The 20,331-nt window shown below is 40.1% G+C and overlaps 1 protein-coding gene across 1 annotated transcript; it reads right to left on the bottom strand.

Annotated features, from left to right (window-relative positions):
- Window positions 1-16,956: 16,956 nt before the first annotated feature.
- On the bottom strand, window positions 16,957-17,475 carry LOC142520251 (uncharacterized). The gene has a single exon (XM_075623255.1). It carries the CDS (start codon window positions 17,473-17,475, stop codon window positions 16,957-16,959), a length of 519 nt encoding a protein of 172 aa, XP_075479370.1.
- Window positions 17,476-20,331: the final 2,856 nt, after the last annotated feature.

The raw sequence follows: 20,331 nt of genomic DNA, 5'->3' as shown, positions 1-20,331 counted from the left end.
ATTTTATCGGTGTTGGTTTTTCAACAAAAATACGAACGTTTTGACAACCCGGATAATAAATTCACAAACTTATTTAAGCAAAATTATTTTAAATATTTTAATTAAATACTAATGGGCTAAGTAGGCTTAATTAAGTTGTTAATGGGCCTAAACTAGCAATTAGAATTTAATTAGGATTCTAAACATTATTTAAAAGCTAAAACCCACCCATTAAACCTACAACCCCACGCCCCACAATCTCACAAATTCAGAATTCTTTTCCTCAAACTAAATGGCACACACACAATATTTTGAAGGAGAAAAGTTCAAAAGTTTTTGCAAGGGTTTCAAGCCGTCGTTTTCTCGTCGCTGTTTCTTCGCAATCGTCAACGTTTATTCGTGCGTAAATTACGCAAAGGCACGCCATATTCTCCTTTTACTCATCATCACACCATAGTAATTGTTTATGCATAATTTTTAAAGAAAAACATAGCACACAAGTTGGATTTTCGTAACTACATGCCTATGTGTTCCAAACTTGTGTTTTTTATTTCCAAAATCATGTTTTACATAGAAAGGGTTAAGGGATGTTTTTACATGTTTTAGAGAGTCCTTAATCACCCCAATATGCTGCAAACGTGGAGATATAAACCGAAACCGTAAAAATAAAATCAGAAGAAGGAACCGTGAGTGGGGTTGGCTTGTGCAAGATGCTTTGGCTCGTTTCTTTGCATGGGCTGGTGGGGCGCAACCAGGACTCGTCCAGGGTCAGGGGTGGTCTCGGTCTAGGGCTGGGTTGGGTCCTAGGGTGGCTAGGGTTCGAGTTTTAGGCTTGGGGAAGGAGTCCACCCGAAGTGGGACTCCTCCCATATTCACGCGCAGGATTTGTTCAGGAGAGAAGAGGGGCTCGCGGCTCGGTCTGGGGGCGATCTGGGTGGTTCATCAGGGTCCTAGGGTGATTGGTAGGGGTCGGTCCAGGGCTTGGTGCAAGTGGGTGCGTTGTGGCTCAAGCCAAACGACAGAAGCGCAAGGGAAGCTCCATTGTGCGCAGGCTGTTGTGCTTGGTTCAGGGGTTTCGTGCACAGGGCCCAGGGGCTGGGTCGGTCTGGGCTTGGTCTGGTCGTGGTCTAGGGAAGGTTAGGGTCGTGAGGGGTCGAGTGGTTAGGGCTTGGAGGTGTCCTAGTTGACAAGGGAACCTAATACACAAGGGTACTAACTCACGCACACATTCAGAATAATAGAGTCTAGTTTCAGAAGGTTTTGAGCGAGCATGGGCCGGGTTTTTGGGGCTGGGCTTGGTCAGTAGAGTCCCTAGGTGGGTTGGCTAGGTTTTGGCTCAAGGTGGCTCGGGCGTGGCTCGAGTAAATTAGGAGATGGCTCGGTGTGTACCATAGGGTGTCAAAAACAAAAATTAAAGAACTAAAATTGAATCCTTGGGTCCATGGGTGTGGCTCATGACTTGGAAGGGTAGAATAAATCTTAAGAATGCTATGTTTAAAATTTGGGATCAAAATAACGAGTTTTGGATTTATTCGGAATTTAATCGCCGCACGAAACGCTAATTAACGAGTTAATTGAAACGCCTAGTTTTAAGCTTAATAAAATTATAAAAAATTAGATTTAAGCTTAAATAATTATTATAAGTCTAATTTTTTAATTTGGGAATTTTATATTAAGGTTTGGTTTAATTCGGGATTAAAACACATTAATACGTCATATTTAAAGAATAAATTAAAAGTACTTGATTTAAGCTAAATAAAAATATGAGAAAATTCATGTGAGCTTAAATAATTATTTGGGACATGTTAGAGTCAATGGAATTAAGAAAAAATCAAAAATGTGAAATTTTACGTCCAGTGGTAAAACGGTCTTTTTACACCTAAAAATTAGTAAACGTCATGGCAGTGTCCTAAATGCTATTTTATATGCTAATATGATTATTTTCAATGATTATGGATGTTTATACGTTAATATGTCAATTCTAAATGTTTATGGATTTTTAAGAGGATATGTTTATTGATTTATGATAATATGCGAAAACGTTTATTTTAAATGTTTATTTTAAATATTTATGATGTAAAAATGTTTATTTTAAAAATGTTCATTGATGTTTATGATTTTTAATATGTTAAGTGATGATTTTTAAATGTCTATGATTTTTATGATTTAAATATGGACATTTAAAAGACATGTTGCATGCTTGGTTTCAAAATAAAAATGATATTATATGCATGTTTTTATTAAGTGATGATAACATGTTGAAGGACGTGAAGGGATTGTGACTACTACAATATGTTGGAAATATCGTGAGGGTTATGGTCCCAGTGGGAGCCCGACGACCGTGTTTCCGTTGATACGAATACGAATATGATGAATATGATTGGAGATGTCGTGAGGGGAGAAGGCCCCAGAGGGAGCCCATTTATGGGAAAAGGCCCCAGAGGGAGCCCCGACGATCGTATTTCCAATGCCATGATATGTTAATACGTAAGCCAGGGCCCAGTTGATCGGTGAGAGTGTTGCTGGTGTCCCCCGCCGCCCAGTACTGTGGTTACATGTAGATGGATTCATCGCCCAATACGTTTAAGAATACGAGTCACAATCACGATCTGAATTCAACAAACACGAACATGAACATGAATATGAATATGAATATGGACACGAATATGGATATGAATATGAATATGTTTATGTGATATGTTTATGTTTATATGAAAAAGTTTTTATGAAAATGTTTTTATGCATCATGAAAATGTTTACGAAAATGTTTAAGTTTATGCATCTTCATGAAAACGATATTTTAAGTACAAGTATTTTTCACTGTTATATGTTAACTGTATTACGTATTACTCGTTATCAAGAATATGACATGTTGAGTCTTTAGACTCACTAGGTGTGTATGATGCAGGTGATTATAATGATAATGTTAATGGAGGTCTTGATGGTCGATCTGACTGGACTGGAGGTGCACATAACCCGAGGACCGACGCTAGTTTTCCGCACTAGTTTATGATTTATGATTTTAAGTTATATTAAAGATATTTTTATGACTTTTATTTATGTTATGAGAGATTTTTGAGAGGTTATAGTATGGGCTATACTTTTGAAATAATGTTTTTAAGTTGGTAAATTGTTTGACGATTTTATGCTTTAAAATATTTTTCTTTGGATTTTTAAATGTGAGTTGGTTGATTTATTTTTAAAATGATGTCAAAAATATTTTATGGTTCGGCCGATGCTAAGTGAGGTTTAAAAAAAAATTCTTGTACATTTTAAGAAAACGAATAAGCAGACGTTTCAGCTGCAGCGAGTTAGGGTTGGTCCAGTGGGTCCAATAGGGTCCATAGAGAGTCTGGGAAGGGCTTGGTTCGGGGTGGCTCGGGCTCAGCTCGAGGAAATTGAGAGATGGTTCGAGGGTTGCTAGGATGGATCGAAATTAGCGTTTAAATCTTTAAAGCTTGAAGCGTAGGTCCACGGGGGTTTTCCATAGGTCACAAGGGTGGATTCAGTAATTACAAGCCTATGTTTAGAATTTGGGATTTTATATTAAAGTTTGAATTAATTCGAGAATTAAACGCTCTATGAATTAATAATTACGAAATAAATAAATAGCCTCGAATTTTAACTAAATAAAAATATGAGAAATTATTTTAAGCTTAAATAATTATTTGGGATGGTCTAGAGTCAACGGAAATAAGAAAAGTCAAAATCGTGAAATTTTACGTCTAGGGTAAAACGGTCATTTTACACCTAGAAAATATTAAACGTTGTGAAAATGCCCAGAATGCTGTAAAATATGTTATTATGATTATTTTAAATGTTTATGGAATTTTATGATAATACATTAACGCTAAAAGATATGTTGCATGTTTGGTTTAAAAGAAAAATGATTATTATATGCATGAATTTTATAAAGTGATGAAAATACGAAATGTTGAAGGAAGTGAAGTAATTGTAACTAATACGATGATACGATGATATGATAATACGTAAGGCCAAGGCTCAGTTGACGGGTGAGAGTGTCATTGATGTCCCCGCCGCCCAGTACTGTGGTTATATGTAGATGGATTCATCGACCTTTAATACGAATACGATGATACCTGCATTATTACATGGATTATATGTTTACGTTACATGTTTAAGAGCTTTTTGAGATTATATGTTTTATATGATTAAAATTGCTCAAAAATGGATTAGTATATGCTGCATGATTAGAAAATTAGATTTAAATGCATGTTGGTTACGTTTAGAAATTTGGAAAACATTCAGATATAATGACTCCTAGACGCGCACATATTGCTGATAGGCAAGACGAGAATGTTGAGGATCGTCATGTGAAAGCACCCCCGCCTCCTAATGGGTATGCTGCTATTCGTGCACTAGAGGGCATGGCACACTTCTTTGAGCAATAGTTTTAGCAGGCTCCTAGGCCACAACACGACATCTATGATCAGTTCCGAAGGCTATGGCCGAAGGAATTTACTGGCACCACTGACCCATTTGCTGCGAGGGCTGGATTTGAGCACTTGAGGTACACTTTTGCTATCTGAATATGGGAGATGCTGACTGTGTGATGTGTGCTACTCATATGTTTAGGGATGATGCTTCTCTTTGGTAGGAAGGAGCTGAACATGGTATTAATCTCGCTACTCTTACTTGGGATCAATTCAAGAATATGTTCTATGAGAAGTACTTTACTGCTGACATCCGAGGATGCTTGAAGAGGGAATTCATGACTATCCGTCAGGGAGACACTACTGTGGCTGAGTTTGTGAGGAAGTTTGATAGGGATTTTCACTTTGTGCCCCTCATTGCTAGGGATGTTGCTGAGAAGCTTAGACACTTTCTGAATGGTCTACGACCTACTATACGTCGTGATGTGATGATGATGTGACCTATGTATTATGCTACTGCCGCTGCCTATGAGTTTCAATTCGAGTAAGCATTGAAAGACATTGATTTTGAGATACAACGCAAAAGAGAGCAACACCAGCAGAATTCTCAGTCGAATAAGAAGTCATATATGGGACCTCCTAGACCTCAAGGGTAGCAAAAACCCCAAGGTCAAGTAATAAAGCCAGGACCACCAAAGCCACCACAACCTGGAGCACCAAAACCTGCAGAGAGGCTACGCAAGGAGTGCAATCGCTTACATTATGGCAAGTGCATGTGGGGATCTTTTAGATGCTTCATATGCAAGGAGGAATGGCATAAAGCTACTGATTGCCCAAAGAAGAATGCACCCACTGTGGGAAGAGCTTATGTTATGCATGCAGAGGAAGCCGAGGAGGAGCCAGACACGACTCTTATCACCTGTAACCTAGTTATTTAACGTTTTTATATTGCTTTTATTGCATGAAATATTAAATTTGTTATGAAATTTGAGTTTGGGATCAGAATAACCTAGTGGAAATTAGGTTCCATGCTCTACCTTAGTTGGAATTAAGGAATGATGTTAGAAACCATTGAAATCGAACTTGATTTTTGAGCCTTAATTTATGAAAGGGATGTAATAATTCCAAATAAAATTTTTATGGCTAAAATTTAGAAAATCATAACCAAGGGCATGTTAGAGTATTTTCAAAAATTGGAGGGACTAATTTGCAAAAACCAAAAATTTAAGGACCAAAATGAAATTTCCGAAAACTTCAAGCACCGAAATGAAATTTTTGAAAATTTAGCGGCTAAATTGTATTTTCGAAAAGTTTAAGAACCAAATAGTAATGTTCGAAACCTAAGGGACTTAAGGGTAATTTCCAAAAATGTAGGGATAAAAAATGCAATTTTTGTAATTTAAGGGACAAAAAATCGAAATTCGAAAATTTAAAGGGGTTAAATCGCAATATTAGAAAATTCTGGGGACTAAAATGCAAATTTCGAAGATTGAAGGGTCAAAATTACTCAGAAATTATAAGGGAAAATTATGAAGTTTCCTAGAAACAATAGGGTCCAATCAATCATCTTCATGAAATTTTGGGAAAATACTGATATAAATTCCTTAAGCTTCAACAAAAAGAAACCTAAAAACGTTTTCGCCACATGGAGGATATTCATTCTAGGTATAGCTACCTATGCACTGTTGGATTCAGAAGCTACACACTCTTTCATATCTGAAAATTTCATTAAACGACTGTATATCACTCCTGAGGATATGGGATTAGGTTTCAAGGTTTCTATTCCTTCCCGTGACCAAATGATCACGTCTAGTATTGTGAAGAATCTGGAGCTTTGTTTATATAAAGATGCGGTTCGAGCAGATCTTATTGTACACCCTATGCCTGAATTTGACATTATACTTGTTATGGATTTGTTATCAGTGAATGGAGCTTCGATAGATTTTCGTCAGAGATCAGTAACTATTCGACCGCCTAGTGGGAAATCTTTTGTCTTTGAGGCGGCAAGGAACAAACAAATGCCGCACATTATCTCTTGCCTGTGTGCGAGGAAACTTATGAGACGAGGATGACAAGATTTTCTAGCATGTGTCACTACATCACATGCTCCTATCAGTCAGAAGTTAGAGGATGTTGATATTGTCAGAGACTTTCCTACTGTCTTTCGTGAGGACGTTTCTGGCATCCCACATGACCGTGAGGTGGAATTTTATATTGAGTTGATGCCGGACACTTTACACATTTCTAAAGCACCTTATCGTCTAGCACCCGCTGAAATGAAAGAATTAAAAAATCAAATCCAAGAATTGCTAGCCCAGGGTTTTATTCGCTCTAGTTATTCTCCGTGGGGCGCACCGGTATTGTTTGTGAAGAAGAAGGATGGTATTATGCGACTCTGTATTGATTATCGAGATCTGAATAGAGTCACTATCAAGAATAAGTATCCTCTACCAAGAATTGAAGAATTATTTGATCAATTGCAAGGAGCATCGATATTCTCGAAGATTGATCTTCGTTCTGGATACTATCAGTTGAAAATGAAAGTGTCTAATATTCACATGACATCGTTTAGGACTAGATATGAGGAGTTTATGGTCATGTCTTTTGGGTTAACCAATGCACCAGCTATCTTCATGGATATCATTAATCACATATTTCAGCCGTATCTGGATCAGTTTTTTATAATCTTCATCGATGATATTTTGATCTATTCGAAGAATAAAGAGGAGCATAGTTGGCGTTTGAGGACAGCATAGCAAGTACTGCAAGATAGGAAGTTATTTGCAAAGTTCAGCAAGTATGAGTTTCGGCTTGATAGAGTGACATTCTTGGGCCACATAATTTCTAGTGATCGAATGGAGGTTGATCCGAGTAAAGTTGAGGCGGTGAAAGAGTGGCCAGTACCGAAGAGCGTAACCGACATCCGTAGTTTTTTGGGACTAGCTGGCTATTACCGAAAGTTTATTCAGGGATTCTCAACTATTGTGGTACCTGTAGAACCCGTAAATCAGTCTACGTATAAGCCATGCATAATTCTAGATTTTTAAATTTAATTGACTTCATTGCATGATTATTTTAAATGCATTTCTTTGAAGTTAATTATTTTATTATTTCAGTTCAGTAGTTTGATTTTTAGCATTTCAGTTATTTCAGTGAGGCCGGACCGGAGTTGGAGTTTTGAGATAGAATTTAAGATTCGAGAAATATTTTCAGAAGTTAATTTAGCTAGCAACTAAGTTCATTTAAGTTAGAAAGGGAGGTTTGAGGATTTAATTTAATTATTTGAGGTGATTAAGAAATGAACTCATTTAAGTTATTTAATTAAGGGGTTAGCTCACTAAATTATTTAAAGGATTAGTAAGGCTTTCAAGGATTATTAGTTGACTAGATAACCAACACTTCCCACTCATTTTATTAGCATAATTTCGGCCCCATAGTTGCTAGGCAACTCAATTGCCAACTCATCAACCTTTTGACCATATCTTTGCATGTAAGTTGTAGGATAATTCTAGGATTTTTGGGAGCACAATTTAATTAATTAATGGACATATCCTAGACTAGAAAACAAGCTAATAATCGGCCACCCCTCCTAGAAGCTTCCAAGAAGATTTGATAGCAAACCACAATTCAAATTTCAAAGGAGAGTGGACTTAGTCTTGATTCATTCCTTATATCTTGCACCCTTTCTCCTCACCTTCCTAACCATTTTTCCCCTCTCTTTTTTTTTCGAAATCTGAGTGAACTTTTTAAGCTGAGAACCGTGGGAATCCAGTAGGAAAATAAGGGAGAGAAATCGAGTACAAGAAAGGTAGAGAAGCTAGCCACTCCGTCTTCTCCGCGCCGAGTCGTCGCATCCTTTCGTTTTTCCATCAAACGAATCAAGGCATGTCTAGATTTCTTTCAAAACCTCAATCAAGTCATATACTGAATTTTTAATATCACATGTGCATGATTTTTATCATGAAAACCGAAATATTCATCAAAGAACTTTTAGAAAATACTTGCAGATTTTCGGCACCTTCCTTGGCAACCTCACGTTTTTCTGAGTTTTGGTGGTTTCAGGTTAGGGATCGACTCCAGGCTCCCATGGTGACTCCTAGACACGTAATAGGATGCATTAGAGTCATATTGGTCCGTTCGTTCAAGCCCTTTGTTGCTGGAAATTCAGAATTTGACAGCAACTTCAATTCTACCATTTTTGCTTTTTCGAAATTTCAGTTTTATGTCAAGGGGATTTGATTTGATCTTGGCTGCCCTAGGGCTTATAGCCCTGGTTAGATAACTCCCCTAGCAAGTCTAAGACGTGACTAAGTCGCCCTTTTGGTGGCTGGGTCCATGGCTCATCGGTTTTTAATCAAAACATCACAACAGCCCCTATACCCCTTCGGCTACTTCGGTTGGACAGCTTTTGGTTTGTTTCTTTTGTTGCTTGGTATGGATCTTGGTTGGCCTATGGCCCTTAGCCACGGTTCATACCATGCCCCTAGATGTCTAGGTCATGCCATAGTCAATCAAATGGCCACTGGAATGACACGAGACAACAAGCAAGCAAATCACACCACACGCGCATCAAATACGCTCTCGGTGGATCTTCTCGGTTGGTTGCTGGAATGGTGAAGATTGTGGCTGGCCTAGGGCCCTTAGCCATGGTTCATATCATTCCTTGGGATGTTGGTGAGAGGTTTTGGTCGGCGGTTCAAGCCCCAATGGCCGATAGCCTCGAAAACGACACAAGGAAAACAAGTGCGCAGCTGCTGTATTTTTTTTTTGACAGCAAGTATGCTGCTGTTCAGAGGCATTGTTCGAGTTCTCGGTTGGCTGTTAGCCCATGGCCTTGGACTGGACAGTGCCTCATTGAGTTAGGAAGGTCATGTTTTTGACCGTTTGTCATTTGGACCATTTTTGAGGTCGTACGAGAATTTACGGTGCGATGTGCCAAATTGACTCTCGAAAGAGCGTTTCGTGTTTTGGCCTCCATTCCACCTAGATTTCGACCCTATCATTTTAGGAGCATTATTTTATGATTTTTCAGCGTATTTTAATCATGACTATACGTCGGTTCGGTGTCGTTTCAGGTTGGCTCGGAGTCATGATTAAATGCGAAGTCATTAGGCATCATAGTCGCATCTTTTGAACGTAAATTGCGTAGTTGGTCATGTTTAAGCTATTGCATATTTTTCATAGCACAGTTTAGGTTGCAGCGAGCCTGGGGACGATCCAATCCAATCCAGTTGGTAAAATTACGGGACATTTTCATTATGCCAGTTAATTATTTTACGTGCATTAAATAGAAAATGGTTATTTTTGAGATTTATGCGATATGGCTTGTGGTTCATTCACTATGTGGGAGTGTTATTTTATACAGTCGCCAGTGACCGATCAGTTCAGTATGGTACCACCCGGTCGCCAGTGACCGGCCAGCTCAGTTCAGTTTCAGCCTCCCCGGTAGCCAGTTACCGATCAGTTCAGCTTAGTGCTGGGGCCACAGGCGTAAAACATAATCTCAACAGAAAATTTTACCAGTTATTTCAGTACAGGCTCCAAGGAGCAAACATTTTTTTTACTGTGATTATCAGTTCAGTTATGCACGTATTATAATTGCTCAGTACAGATTATTTTCAGCATGCCTCAGGACAGGATATGTTAATTCATGCATATTTTAATTCAGATTTTTACTCGTTACCTGCGATATATGCATGCTGAGTCTTTAGGCTCACTAGACTTGATTGTTGTAGGTACTGATGAGGCCAGGGCCGAGGGTGGGGACCAGTGAGCCAGCTTGGGTCGGCAGTAGTGGCACCCGAGGACCTCAGAGCAGCAGTTGTTATTTTATTCCGCAAACATTTTATCAGTCGTTGGATATTTTAAAATTGTGATTTTTGGCAAACTTTATTTTCTTCCGCTGCAATATTTTGAAATATTGAACTTGATTCACCAGTGATTTTATGAATAAGGCCATTTAAGTTCTTTTAAAAAGAAAATTTTTAATTTTCCGCAAATTTTCAAGAAGGAGTTTTAGGCCCTTTACAGTACCCATGACCGCCTTGACAAAGAAAAATACAAAGTTTGTATAGAGATCCGAGTGCCAAGATAGTTTTGACAAGTTGAAGCAATCTTTGATTTCAGCGCCAATGTTATCTATGCCATCGGGGCAAGGAGAGTATGTTCTGTATACCGACGCTTTGAAACTTGGTTTGGGTGCTGTTCTGATGCAAAATGACCGAGTTATAGCCTATGCGTCGAGACAGTTGAAAGTTCACGAGAAGAATTACCCCATTCATGATCTTGAGCTTGCAGCGGTAGTATTTGCATTGAAGATTTGGAGACATTACTTATGTGGGGAGAAGTGCAAGATTTTCACCGACCATAAAAGTTTGAAATACTTCTTCACCCAAAAGGAGTTGAATATGAGACAGCGAAGATCGCTTGAATTGGTGAAAGTCTACGACTGTGAGATTAGCTACCATCCGGGAAAAGCTAATGTAGTGGCAGATGCATTGAGTTGAAAGACATCAGTTATTACTCAATTATCACTTCAAAGACCACTGCAGTTCGAGATACACCGGTTTGAGCTTACAGTATGTACTAGGGGCGAGGCCCCTAACCTTTCTGCCTTGACACTACAGTCAACTTTGAGAGATAGGATCCGTGAGGGACAGTCTACTGATGAGCAATTGAAAAAATGGAGAGTGAGAGATGAAGCCAAGAGCCGGAAGTTTTATTCTGAGGTGGATGGTATAGTTCGTTATCGAGATCGATTATGGGTTCCTAGTGACGACACTTCGAGGGAGCTCATTATGAAGGAAGCTCATGACACGTCAAATTCAATTAATCATGGAAGCATGAAGATGTACAAAGATCTGCAATTGTTATATTGGTGGCCGGGCATGAAGAGAGATATCCTGCGATTTGTATCTGAGTGTTTGACATGTTAACAAGTAAAAGCAAAGCATCAGAGGCCAGCGGGAAAACTTAAGCCATTTCCTATTCCCGAGTGGAAATGGGAAAATATCACTATGGATTTTTTTGTGGGATTACTGAGGACTATCAAGGGGTTTAATGCAATACGGGTGATAGTGGATCGTCTTAAGAAATCAGCGCATTTTCTGCCTATCAAGATGACATTCACCATGACATAGTATGCTGAGTTGTATATTCGAGATATAGTTCGTCTGCATGGGATTCCTGTATCTATTGTTTCTGATAGAGATCCGAGATTTACATCATCTTTCTAGAAGAGTCTATATGCAGCGATGGAGACTAAATTGTTATTCAATAAATCATTCCATCCTCAAACCGATGGTTAGTCAGAGAGATTTATTCAAATTCTGAGGATCTACTTCGATCTTGTGTTATTTATTTTCAAGAAAGTTGGGAACCGAAGTTATCTCTAGTGAAGTTTACCTATAATAATAGCTATCAATCATCTATAGGAATTGTAGAGCCCAAAATCAGTACACGTAAAACTCATGTATTTATTTAATTGTTAAATTATTTATTTAAGTTTAAAATGATTTTAGTGGTGCATGACTTATGAATTTGCATTATTTTAAATTATTTATGTTAATTTGATGCATGTTAAAAATGTTTTCTTGAGTTTAATGTTTCAGACGATTATTCGATGCGGGAACGAGAAAAAGAGACCGGCGATGATTTAGGTGATTTTAAAATAAGGTATTTTATTTCAAGTTTTGAAAGTGTCATTTTAAGTGAATTACTAAGTTTTTAGCATTTTAAAACCTAATTTATTTATTTGGTGATTTTAAGATTTTTAAATTTTAAAATATATCACATGTGTATTTTAGTTAAAATTTAGGGAGGCTAGTAGATTAGTGGGGAATTAGTGTTTTATTTAGCATGCTAATTGATTATTAATATTTTAATATCCTAATTAAACCCCTTAATTCCCTCCTCACTAACTCACACACATACATTACACTCATACACACAAAATGCAGGCACACACACACTTTTACACAAACCACACCCGATAGACACACACACATTTCATTGCATTTCCATTTCATTTCTTTTGAGAGAGGAGGCAATGGTTCATAGAGTTTCCAGTAGCCACCCTTGCCTCGATTTTATTCACCAAATTCACGTACATTTCTTCAAGAAAATCGTGCCACAATTCGTCCCGGATCAACCCTCGCATTCCCTTCGCTTCGTTATCGTCGTATCGTGAGTTTTAAATATTAAAGGTGTAACGTCTATCGTTTTAAAAGTGCGGAAACATATATTTTTTTAAAAGGCTCTGATTTGAAATTGAACATTTAAAATATGGTAAATTGGTGCTGAGGGCGCTGCCAGGACCCCGGGAAACCCAAAAATAACCGTTTTACCCCTGGACCTCTAAAATTGACCCGAAGTTTACCAAACTCCTTAAAATGTCCCAAAACATATTTAAAAGCATTCCTAGACGTAAACTCGAGTCCATTTTACAACTTAATCAATTCGTTTTAAAACTTGGACCGAGGTTCCGGTTTTAACCCAAATCAACTCGAAACTTAATCAAAACTTCCCCAAATTTTTACCATAGCTTAAAAACACTTAAAAGACTATAAAACCACCAAAACCAGACCAACAACCCTTCGAACCATCCCTGCACATTGCTGGAAAATGACACTAGTGTTCCTCGAAACCCTAGCTCACCATACCCACCATATATCGACCCTAGCTCAAGACCGAAGGGACCGGCTCCTAACCCATCTCTACTTGACCACCCTAGGACCCCTCTGGACTCAATGGACCCATGGCCCTAGCCCCATACAGCCTACACTACAAACACGATCGTTAAAACCCAAAAGCGCACACACGCGACCGCCTCGCCTCGACACCACCAGCTATTCTAAAGGCGTGTCCAGCAGCTTTCGACCCCCTCTAAGCCATGGCTCAGATCCAGCAGGGGCTGTTCCACAGCCTGGGATAGTCCTCTACGCAGCCGGCTCACTCAACAGCTCGTTCTACTCTCAAAACGTGGCCCCTCCTCACAGCTCGCCGATCGGCCCTCTCATCGCGATCAACCTTTAGTTCCAGCCTACTATCCTTTCCTTCTCGATGCTTATGGCCCCTCAAGGCTCTCATCAGAAACCCTTACACCAGGAAATAAAACGTGAGATGCAAAAGAATGATACATGCATGGACCGAAACAAACAAACCATGGGACTCGGATCTGAACATGCCGAATGAAACCTCCATAAACATCACACATAATAGCATATATACGCATGAATGATGCAGGAATAAGGATACAATGCGTGCCTGATGAGTTTATGATGCACAAATGCTCGAAGGAACCCGAGACGTGGGAGGAGCTTGAGTTTGAAGGAAAAGAAGAAACTGAAATCCTTAGCTGATGCACTCACGATGAGGATTACTGATTGGGGAGGGTGGGAGGCTGAGTGGAGAGGAATTATGTTTAGGTTAAATAAGTTTTAGGATTAATTAGTATTATTTAAATAGTTAGAAAATAACTAATGGGCCCTAACTACTAATTAAAACTTAAAAAAAGAATTTTAAACCCAACAAGTTTAAAAGTAGTCCCATTAAGTCCAAACACAATCCCTAAAAATATTTCGTGTTGGAAAGCTTTTGAAGTTATTAGCTGAACTCTCAAAAAGTCTCCCGATTCGATAAAATTTACGTACCGTTAAAAATAAAATCATGTGGGCAAAAATGCCCAATAAAATCCCATTTTAAAAAAATATCCTTAAAAACACCTTATATTAGTTAGTAAAAATTAATCATGTAATAAAATAATTTTCCTGAAAATTCTCCGGTCTCCGTTCCTCGTTCGAGCGTGAAATGCACCTAGAAACCCTAATGCATGAACTTATAAAATTTCATGAATTAAATCCTATCCTTCATCAATTATGCATAAAATGAATAAAAATAATTAAACACATAATTTAAAATAAAATATTAGATTGCATGCATTCACGTTACGTGATTTAAATTCCGGGACCTTACAACTCTCCCCCCTTAAATAAAATTTCGTCCTCGAAATTAAAATGTACCGAATAACTCCGGGTAGCGACTCCTCATATCGGTCTCGGTCTCCCAAATATCCTCCTCCTCGGAATGATTCAGCCACTTGACCTTGACCATCTGGATCACCTTATTCGAGAGCCTCTTCTCCTGCCTGTCCAAAATATGAGTAGGTGTCTCCTCGAATGATAGTTGCGGTGTCAGCTGAAGTGGCTCATAGTTAAGCACATGCAAGGGGTTTGACATGTACTTACGCAGGATGGAGACGTGGAACACATTATGAACTCCCGCCAGATTCAGCGGTAATGCAACTCTGTATGCGAGTGTCCCAACTCTCTCTAGGATCTCAAATGGTCCGATTAATCTAGGGCCGAGCTTGCCCTTCTTCCCGAACCTCATCACACCCTTACTCGGTGCGACCTTCATGAAAACATGATCCCCTACTGCGAACTCGAGATCTCGTCGTCTCTGATCAGCATAGCTCTTCTGGCAGCTCTGTGCAGTTTTCATCCCGTCACGTATCCTGGCCACTAACTCCACTGTCTGTTTGACAATATCCTGACCCAACTCTGCTCGCTCTCCTACCTTATCCCAATAAACTGGCGACCTACACTTCCTCCCGTACAGTGCCTCGTATGGAGCCATACCTATCGATACCTGATAAATGTTGTTGTATGTGAACAATAACTTCGTATCTAGCGCCTGGTGAAGACTCTTCCAGATAGCAGACGTGGACCTCGGATCCCTGTCTGAAACTTTGGACACTGGAATCCCGTGCAGTCTGACTAACTCTCTGATGTACAGCTCTGCATACTGAGTCATGGTGAATCTTTTCCTAATTGGTAAGAGATGATCTGATTTAGTGAGCCGATCAACAATCACCCAGGTGGAATTATATCCTCCAGTAGTCCTCGGAAGCCCTGTAACAAAATCCATAGTAATGTTCTCCAATTTCCACTCAAGAATACGGAGTGGCCTCAGCTTTTCTGCAGGTCTCTGATGCTCTGCCTTACCTGCTGACAAGTTAAACGCTCGAAGACAAACTGCATAACATCCCTCTTCATGCCCGGCCACCAATAAAGAGTCTGTAGATCCTTATACATCTTCGTACGCCTTAGATGGATGGAGTACGGGGTGCTGTGAGCCTCGCTCAAGATATCTGCTCGGAGAGAATCACTGTCAGGAACCCATAGGTGGTCCCTATATCTGACTATGCCGCCCACAACTGTATACAGTCTCTGGCTCTTAACCTCGTCCCTCTATCTCCACTTCTGTAACTGCTCGTAAAAAATCTGCCCTGTCTAGATTCTGTCTCTCAGAGTCGGCTATACTGTCAGAGTAGCAAGATTTGGGGCCTCGCCCCTGGCATAAACTACAAGCTCAAATCTCTGAATCTCAGCCTGTAGCGGTCTCTGCAGTGACAGATGAGCAATTACTGCATGTTTCCTGCTCAGAACGTCTGCGACCACATTAGGCTTACGCGGATGATAGCTAATGTCGCAATCATAGTCCTTCACCAGCTCAAGCCACCTCCTCTGTCGCATATTCAGCTTCTTTTGTGTGAAGAAGTACTTCAGGATCTTATGATCTGTGAAAATCCTGCACTTCTCCCCATACAGATACTGTCTCCAGATCTTCAGGCCAAATACCAACGCTGCTAGCTCGAGGTCATGAGTCGGGTAATTCTTCTTATAGACCTTCAGCTGTCTGGACGTGTAGGCTATCACTCTGTCATGCTGCATCAGAACTGCGCGCAAACCAAGTTTCGATGCATTCGTATAAACCATACTCTCCCTGCCCTGATGGCATAGCTAGCACTGTTGCAGTAGTCAAAGCCTCCTTCAGTCGGTCAAAGCTCTCGTGGCACCCAAATCCCCAGATGAACTTGCCATTCTTCTTCGTCAAGGCGGTCTTAGGCACCGCAATAGAAGAGAATCCCTGAATAAACTTCCTATAGTAACCTGCCAATCCCAAGAAACTACAGATCTCTGTCACACTCTTAGGAACTGGCCAATCTCTGACTGCCTCCACTTTGCTGGGGTCGACCTCTATGCCATCCTGTGGTAAATGTGGCCCAAGAATGCCACTCTATCAAGCCAGAACTCACATTTACTGAACTTGGCATACAATCGTCTATCCTGTAGAGTCTAAAATAATGTCCTCAGATGCTGACTGTGCTCTTCCCTGCTCTTCGAATAGATCAGAATATCGTCAATGAAGACTATGACAAACTGATCTAAATATGGCTGAAACACGCGATTCATGAGATCCATGAAGATCGCTGGCGCGTTCGTCAGATCGAAGGGTATCACCAAGAACTCATAGTGCCCGTAACGCGTCCGGAAGGCTGTCTTATGCTCATCTGACTCCCTCACTCTCAGCTGCGATATCCGGATCGAAGGTCTATCTTGGAGAACACAGATGCTCCCTGAAGCTGATCAAACAAATCCTCGATCCTCGGCAACGGATACTTATTGTTGAGTGTGACCCTGTTCAGCTCTCTATAATCGATACACAGTCGCATGCTGCCATCCTTTTTCTTAAATTAAAGTACTGGGGCGCACCACGGGGAAAGGCTAGGGCGAATGAAACCCTAATCTAACAGATCCTGAATCTGATCTTTGAGCTCCTTCATCTCCGTAGGTGCTACCCGGTAGGGTGCCTTTGATTTCGGCACTGTCCCTGGAATGAGCTCAATCGAGAAGTCCACCTCTCTGTCTGGTTGTATGCCTGCAACATCGTCAGGGAAAACTCCGAATAACTCCCTGACTACATCAATGTCCTCAAGTTTCTGACTAACTGGCTCTGTCACTGATACGATGTTGGCTAGGAATGCCTCGCAGCCTCTCTTGATAAGCTTCCTTGCAAACAAGCAGGAAATGACGTGCGATAACTGCTGGTGTCTGGCTGCCTCAAAAACAAATGGTTTTCCACTGGGTGGTCTGACAGAAACTGACATCTGTTGAAAATATATGACTGCGCCATGTGAAGATAGCCAGTCCATACCCAACATGATGTCAAACTTTGGCAATTGTAGTACTATCAGATCTGCATGTACTGCTTTCTGTTGCAATATAAGCTCCAATCCTCTCACTATCCGGGAAGTGAACATCTGATCCCCAGATGGGATCGATACTCTGAAACCCAAATTTGTCGCTACTGGTATGATTCCTAGTCACTTCACGAAAGATTTGGATATAAACGAATGCGTAGCCCCTGAATCTAGCAATGCATGCGTGGCTACACCTGCAATGTATATCCTCCCCATGACAAAACATACCATCAAATCTAATACTGTTGAACTTAGGGAATTCCTTATCGGTAATTAACCCAAAATCCTCGAAATCATTGAATTAACCCAAACATCCTTCCCCAAAAATTTCGAAATTGAGCCTCATAACATCAAAAATTGCAATTTAGTCACTTAAAGTTCAAAAAGTTCATTTTGGTCCTTAAATCATTTGTTATTACAATTGGATCCCTAAAATTCCTCAATCCAATAATCAAATTCCTAATCCCAACTAGGTAGAGCATGCATCCTAAATTTTTATAAGTTATAATTCCACAAGTAAATCCTCATACATGCATAAAACCCAAGCAATTGTACAGTAAATTAAAATATTAAACCAAAGGATTACGAGTAATTAGTGTCGAGTCTGGCGCCGCCTCAGCCTCCTCGGCATGCATCACATATGCCTTGCCGGTAGTGGAGCCTTGCTCTTAGGATAGTCCATGCTTTGTGGCCCTCCTGTCCACAAACGAAACACATGTATGTCCCCCTTAAGCACTTGCCGTTATGGAATTTGTTGCACTGCGGACAAGGTTGCTTGTCATCTGGCTTAGGCACTCCTGGTGCCTGAGGGGGTCTCGCTGCTGCTGTTGTGGCCTCCTAAACTGTCCTTGGGGCTTCTGCTGCCCCTGCTGTCTCGGCGGCCCAGTAAACTCTTTCTTATGGGGCTGGGAACTGGACTGAGCCTGATGCCGCTTCCGCTGCATCTCAAAATCTATATCACGCAGAGCCAACTCCACCTGAAAAGGGCAGGCGGTGGCCTCATCGTAACCTGCCGGCCTCATCAGAATGACATCCCAGCGGAGTGTGGGTCTCAATCCATCAAAAATGTGCCGCAGCTTCTGATCGGCATCTCTTGCTATCATGGGCACAAAATGGCAGCCACTGTCGAACTTGCGGATGAAATCCGCCACAGATAAGTCCCCTTGGCGTAGACTCATGGACTCCCTCGTTAGGCGGCCCCTGACGTCAGCTGGAAAGTATTTCCCATAAAACAACTCCTTGAACCTTGCCCATGTAAGGGTGGTCAAGTACAAATCATGGGTGGCGCCATCCCACCACAGGGACGCATCGTCTCTCAACAAATAAATGGCGCACCTGGCCCGGTCAAAATCCCTCATCTGGAGATAATCAAAGTGAAGCTCTAGAGATCGAGTCTGTAATGCCCAGTTACTCATACAAATGATAATAATGCGTTTATGCCATTTAATATGTAGTGATTTAGCTCATTATGTTTTACATGTTGATTAAGGTATCGATATTGAGATTGAATATGATTTCTAGATTGTACATGGTGTATTGAGAATGAATATGTGTTTAAATAGTGATAGTAAGATGTGTAGGTACAAGTAGTGTAATGAAGTTGGTAGGAAATGAGATGAAAATATGGCAGTTTTTACGGGTTTTAGCATAATGATTAGAATATTTATCTAAATTGTGTTAGGCCACAACCACTAGAAAGCTAGGATATAATGCTACAAATTTCATGTTTTGGGTTTTGTCCAAATCATTGTGAAAGACCATCCAAAAGTGCCCCGAAGTGTGTCGTGTATATCGTCATTCCTTCACTGACACATGTTGGGAGAATAAGCATAACTTTTTATCCAGACCTCCAAATGACATGAAACTAGTTGGAGATTCAAGCCAAGACATAGGGCTACAACTTTCATATTTAACACTTTTCAGATTATGAAAGGAAGAAACGTTTTCGGAGCGATATGTGATGAAACAGTGTGCAGGGCTGAAAGTTGCTCGCCCAGCCGAAAAGAATGTCCGCCCGGGAGGACATGCTCAAAGATTTTAAAGTTTAGGGCTGAGAGTTCCTTGCCCGGGCGGTAAAATATGTCCGCCCGGGCGCCGCCTCATGTATAAAAAGATAAGTATTGACTTTTTCAAGCATTCCTACCATTCTCCACTTCATTTACAACAAGAACACGAAGCAAAACAAGAAATCTTCCTCCCAAAAGCTCCCTTCTTCATTCTTTTCATCATTTTGAAGTTAGAATTAAATTCTCCATCACAATAACTTCCTAAGCGTGTAAGTTTTCTTCTCTTTTAGTTGTTCTACATGTAGAGGACAATAAAGGAATGATTTTCACCTAGTATATACATAGTAATTGGTTTATTGATGTATTTTACAGTATAGAAGTAAAAAAAATCGTCTCAAACCAGTATTCGTACTCTTGGACTGTAAGTTGGCATGTTCTTGAAGTAATACAAGAATAATATTATGAATTTAAAATGCTTCCTATTGATTATTGCTATATGTACATTGTTAGTATGTTTATTGATGAAAACATAGCACCATAGTCCATTGTTATGTATTAAATATGAAAGAAACACATGAATATTGAAGATAAGTGCTATGTCATGAACATGAACATGAAAGGAAAAGGATCGATTTTTAAATGATATAGAGCTTGTTGACATCATGGGTGATTTTAAGCCCACCAAACCTATTGGCCAATATATGTTCATGGGGCGTGGGGTTGCCAAAGGTGCTCCCTGTTGTCCAACACAGTAGTAGCTATATAATAAACAAGCACGGTTGTACATGTAAACTAATGAGGTAATGAAGATATATAGGATGCCGGTTCGCCAATGGATGCTTGTGACGTGCCTCACCTTGACAAGATTTGGGATGTCTTATTGTATAGCTTCCACATAAGTATTATAATG

This window comes from Primulina tabacum, chromosome 12 (assembly GCF_025594145.1).
Source record: "Primulina tabacum isolate GXHZ01 chromosome 12, ASM2559414v2, whole genome shotgun sequence".
NCBI classification, from domain to species: Eukaryota; Viridiplantae; Streptophyta; class Magnoliopsida; order Lamiales; family Gesneriaceae; genus Primulina; species Primulina tabacum.
Note: the sequence above shows the minus strand (reverse complement) of the source record. Positions and strands in the feature narration are given on the sequence as shown.

Excerpts from the sequence above, each read along its gene's own strand:
- LOC142520251 (XM_075623255.1), bottom strand. The coding sequence starts at position 17,475 with ATGTTCACTTCCCGGATAGTGAGAGGATTGGAGCTTATATTGCAACAG.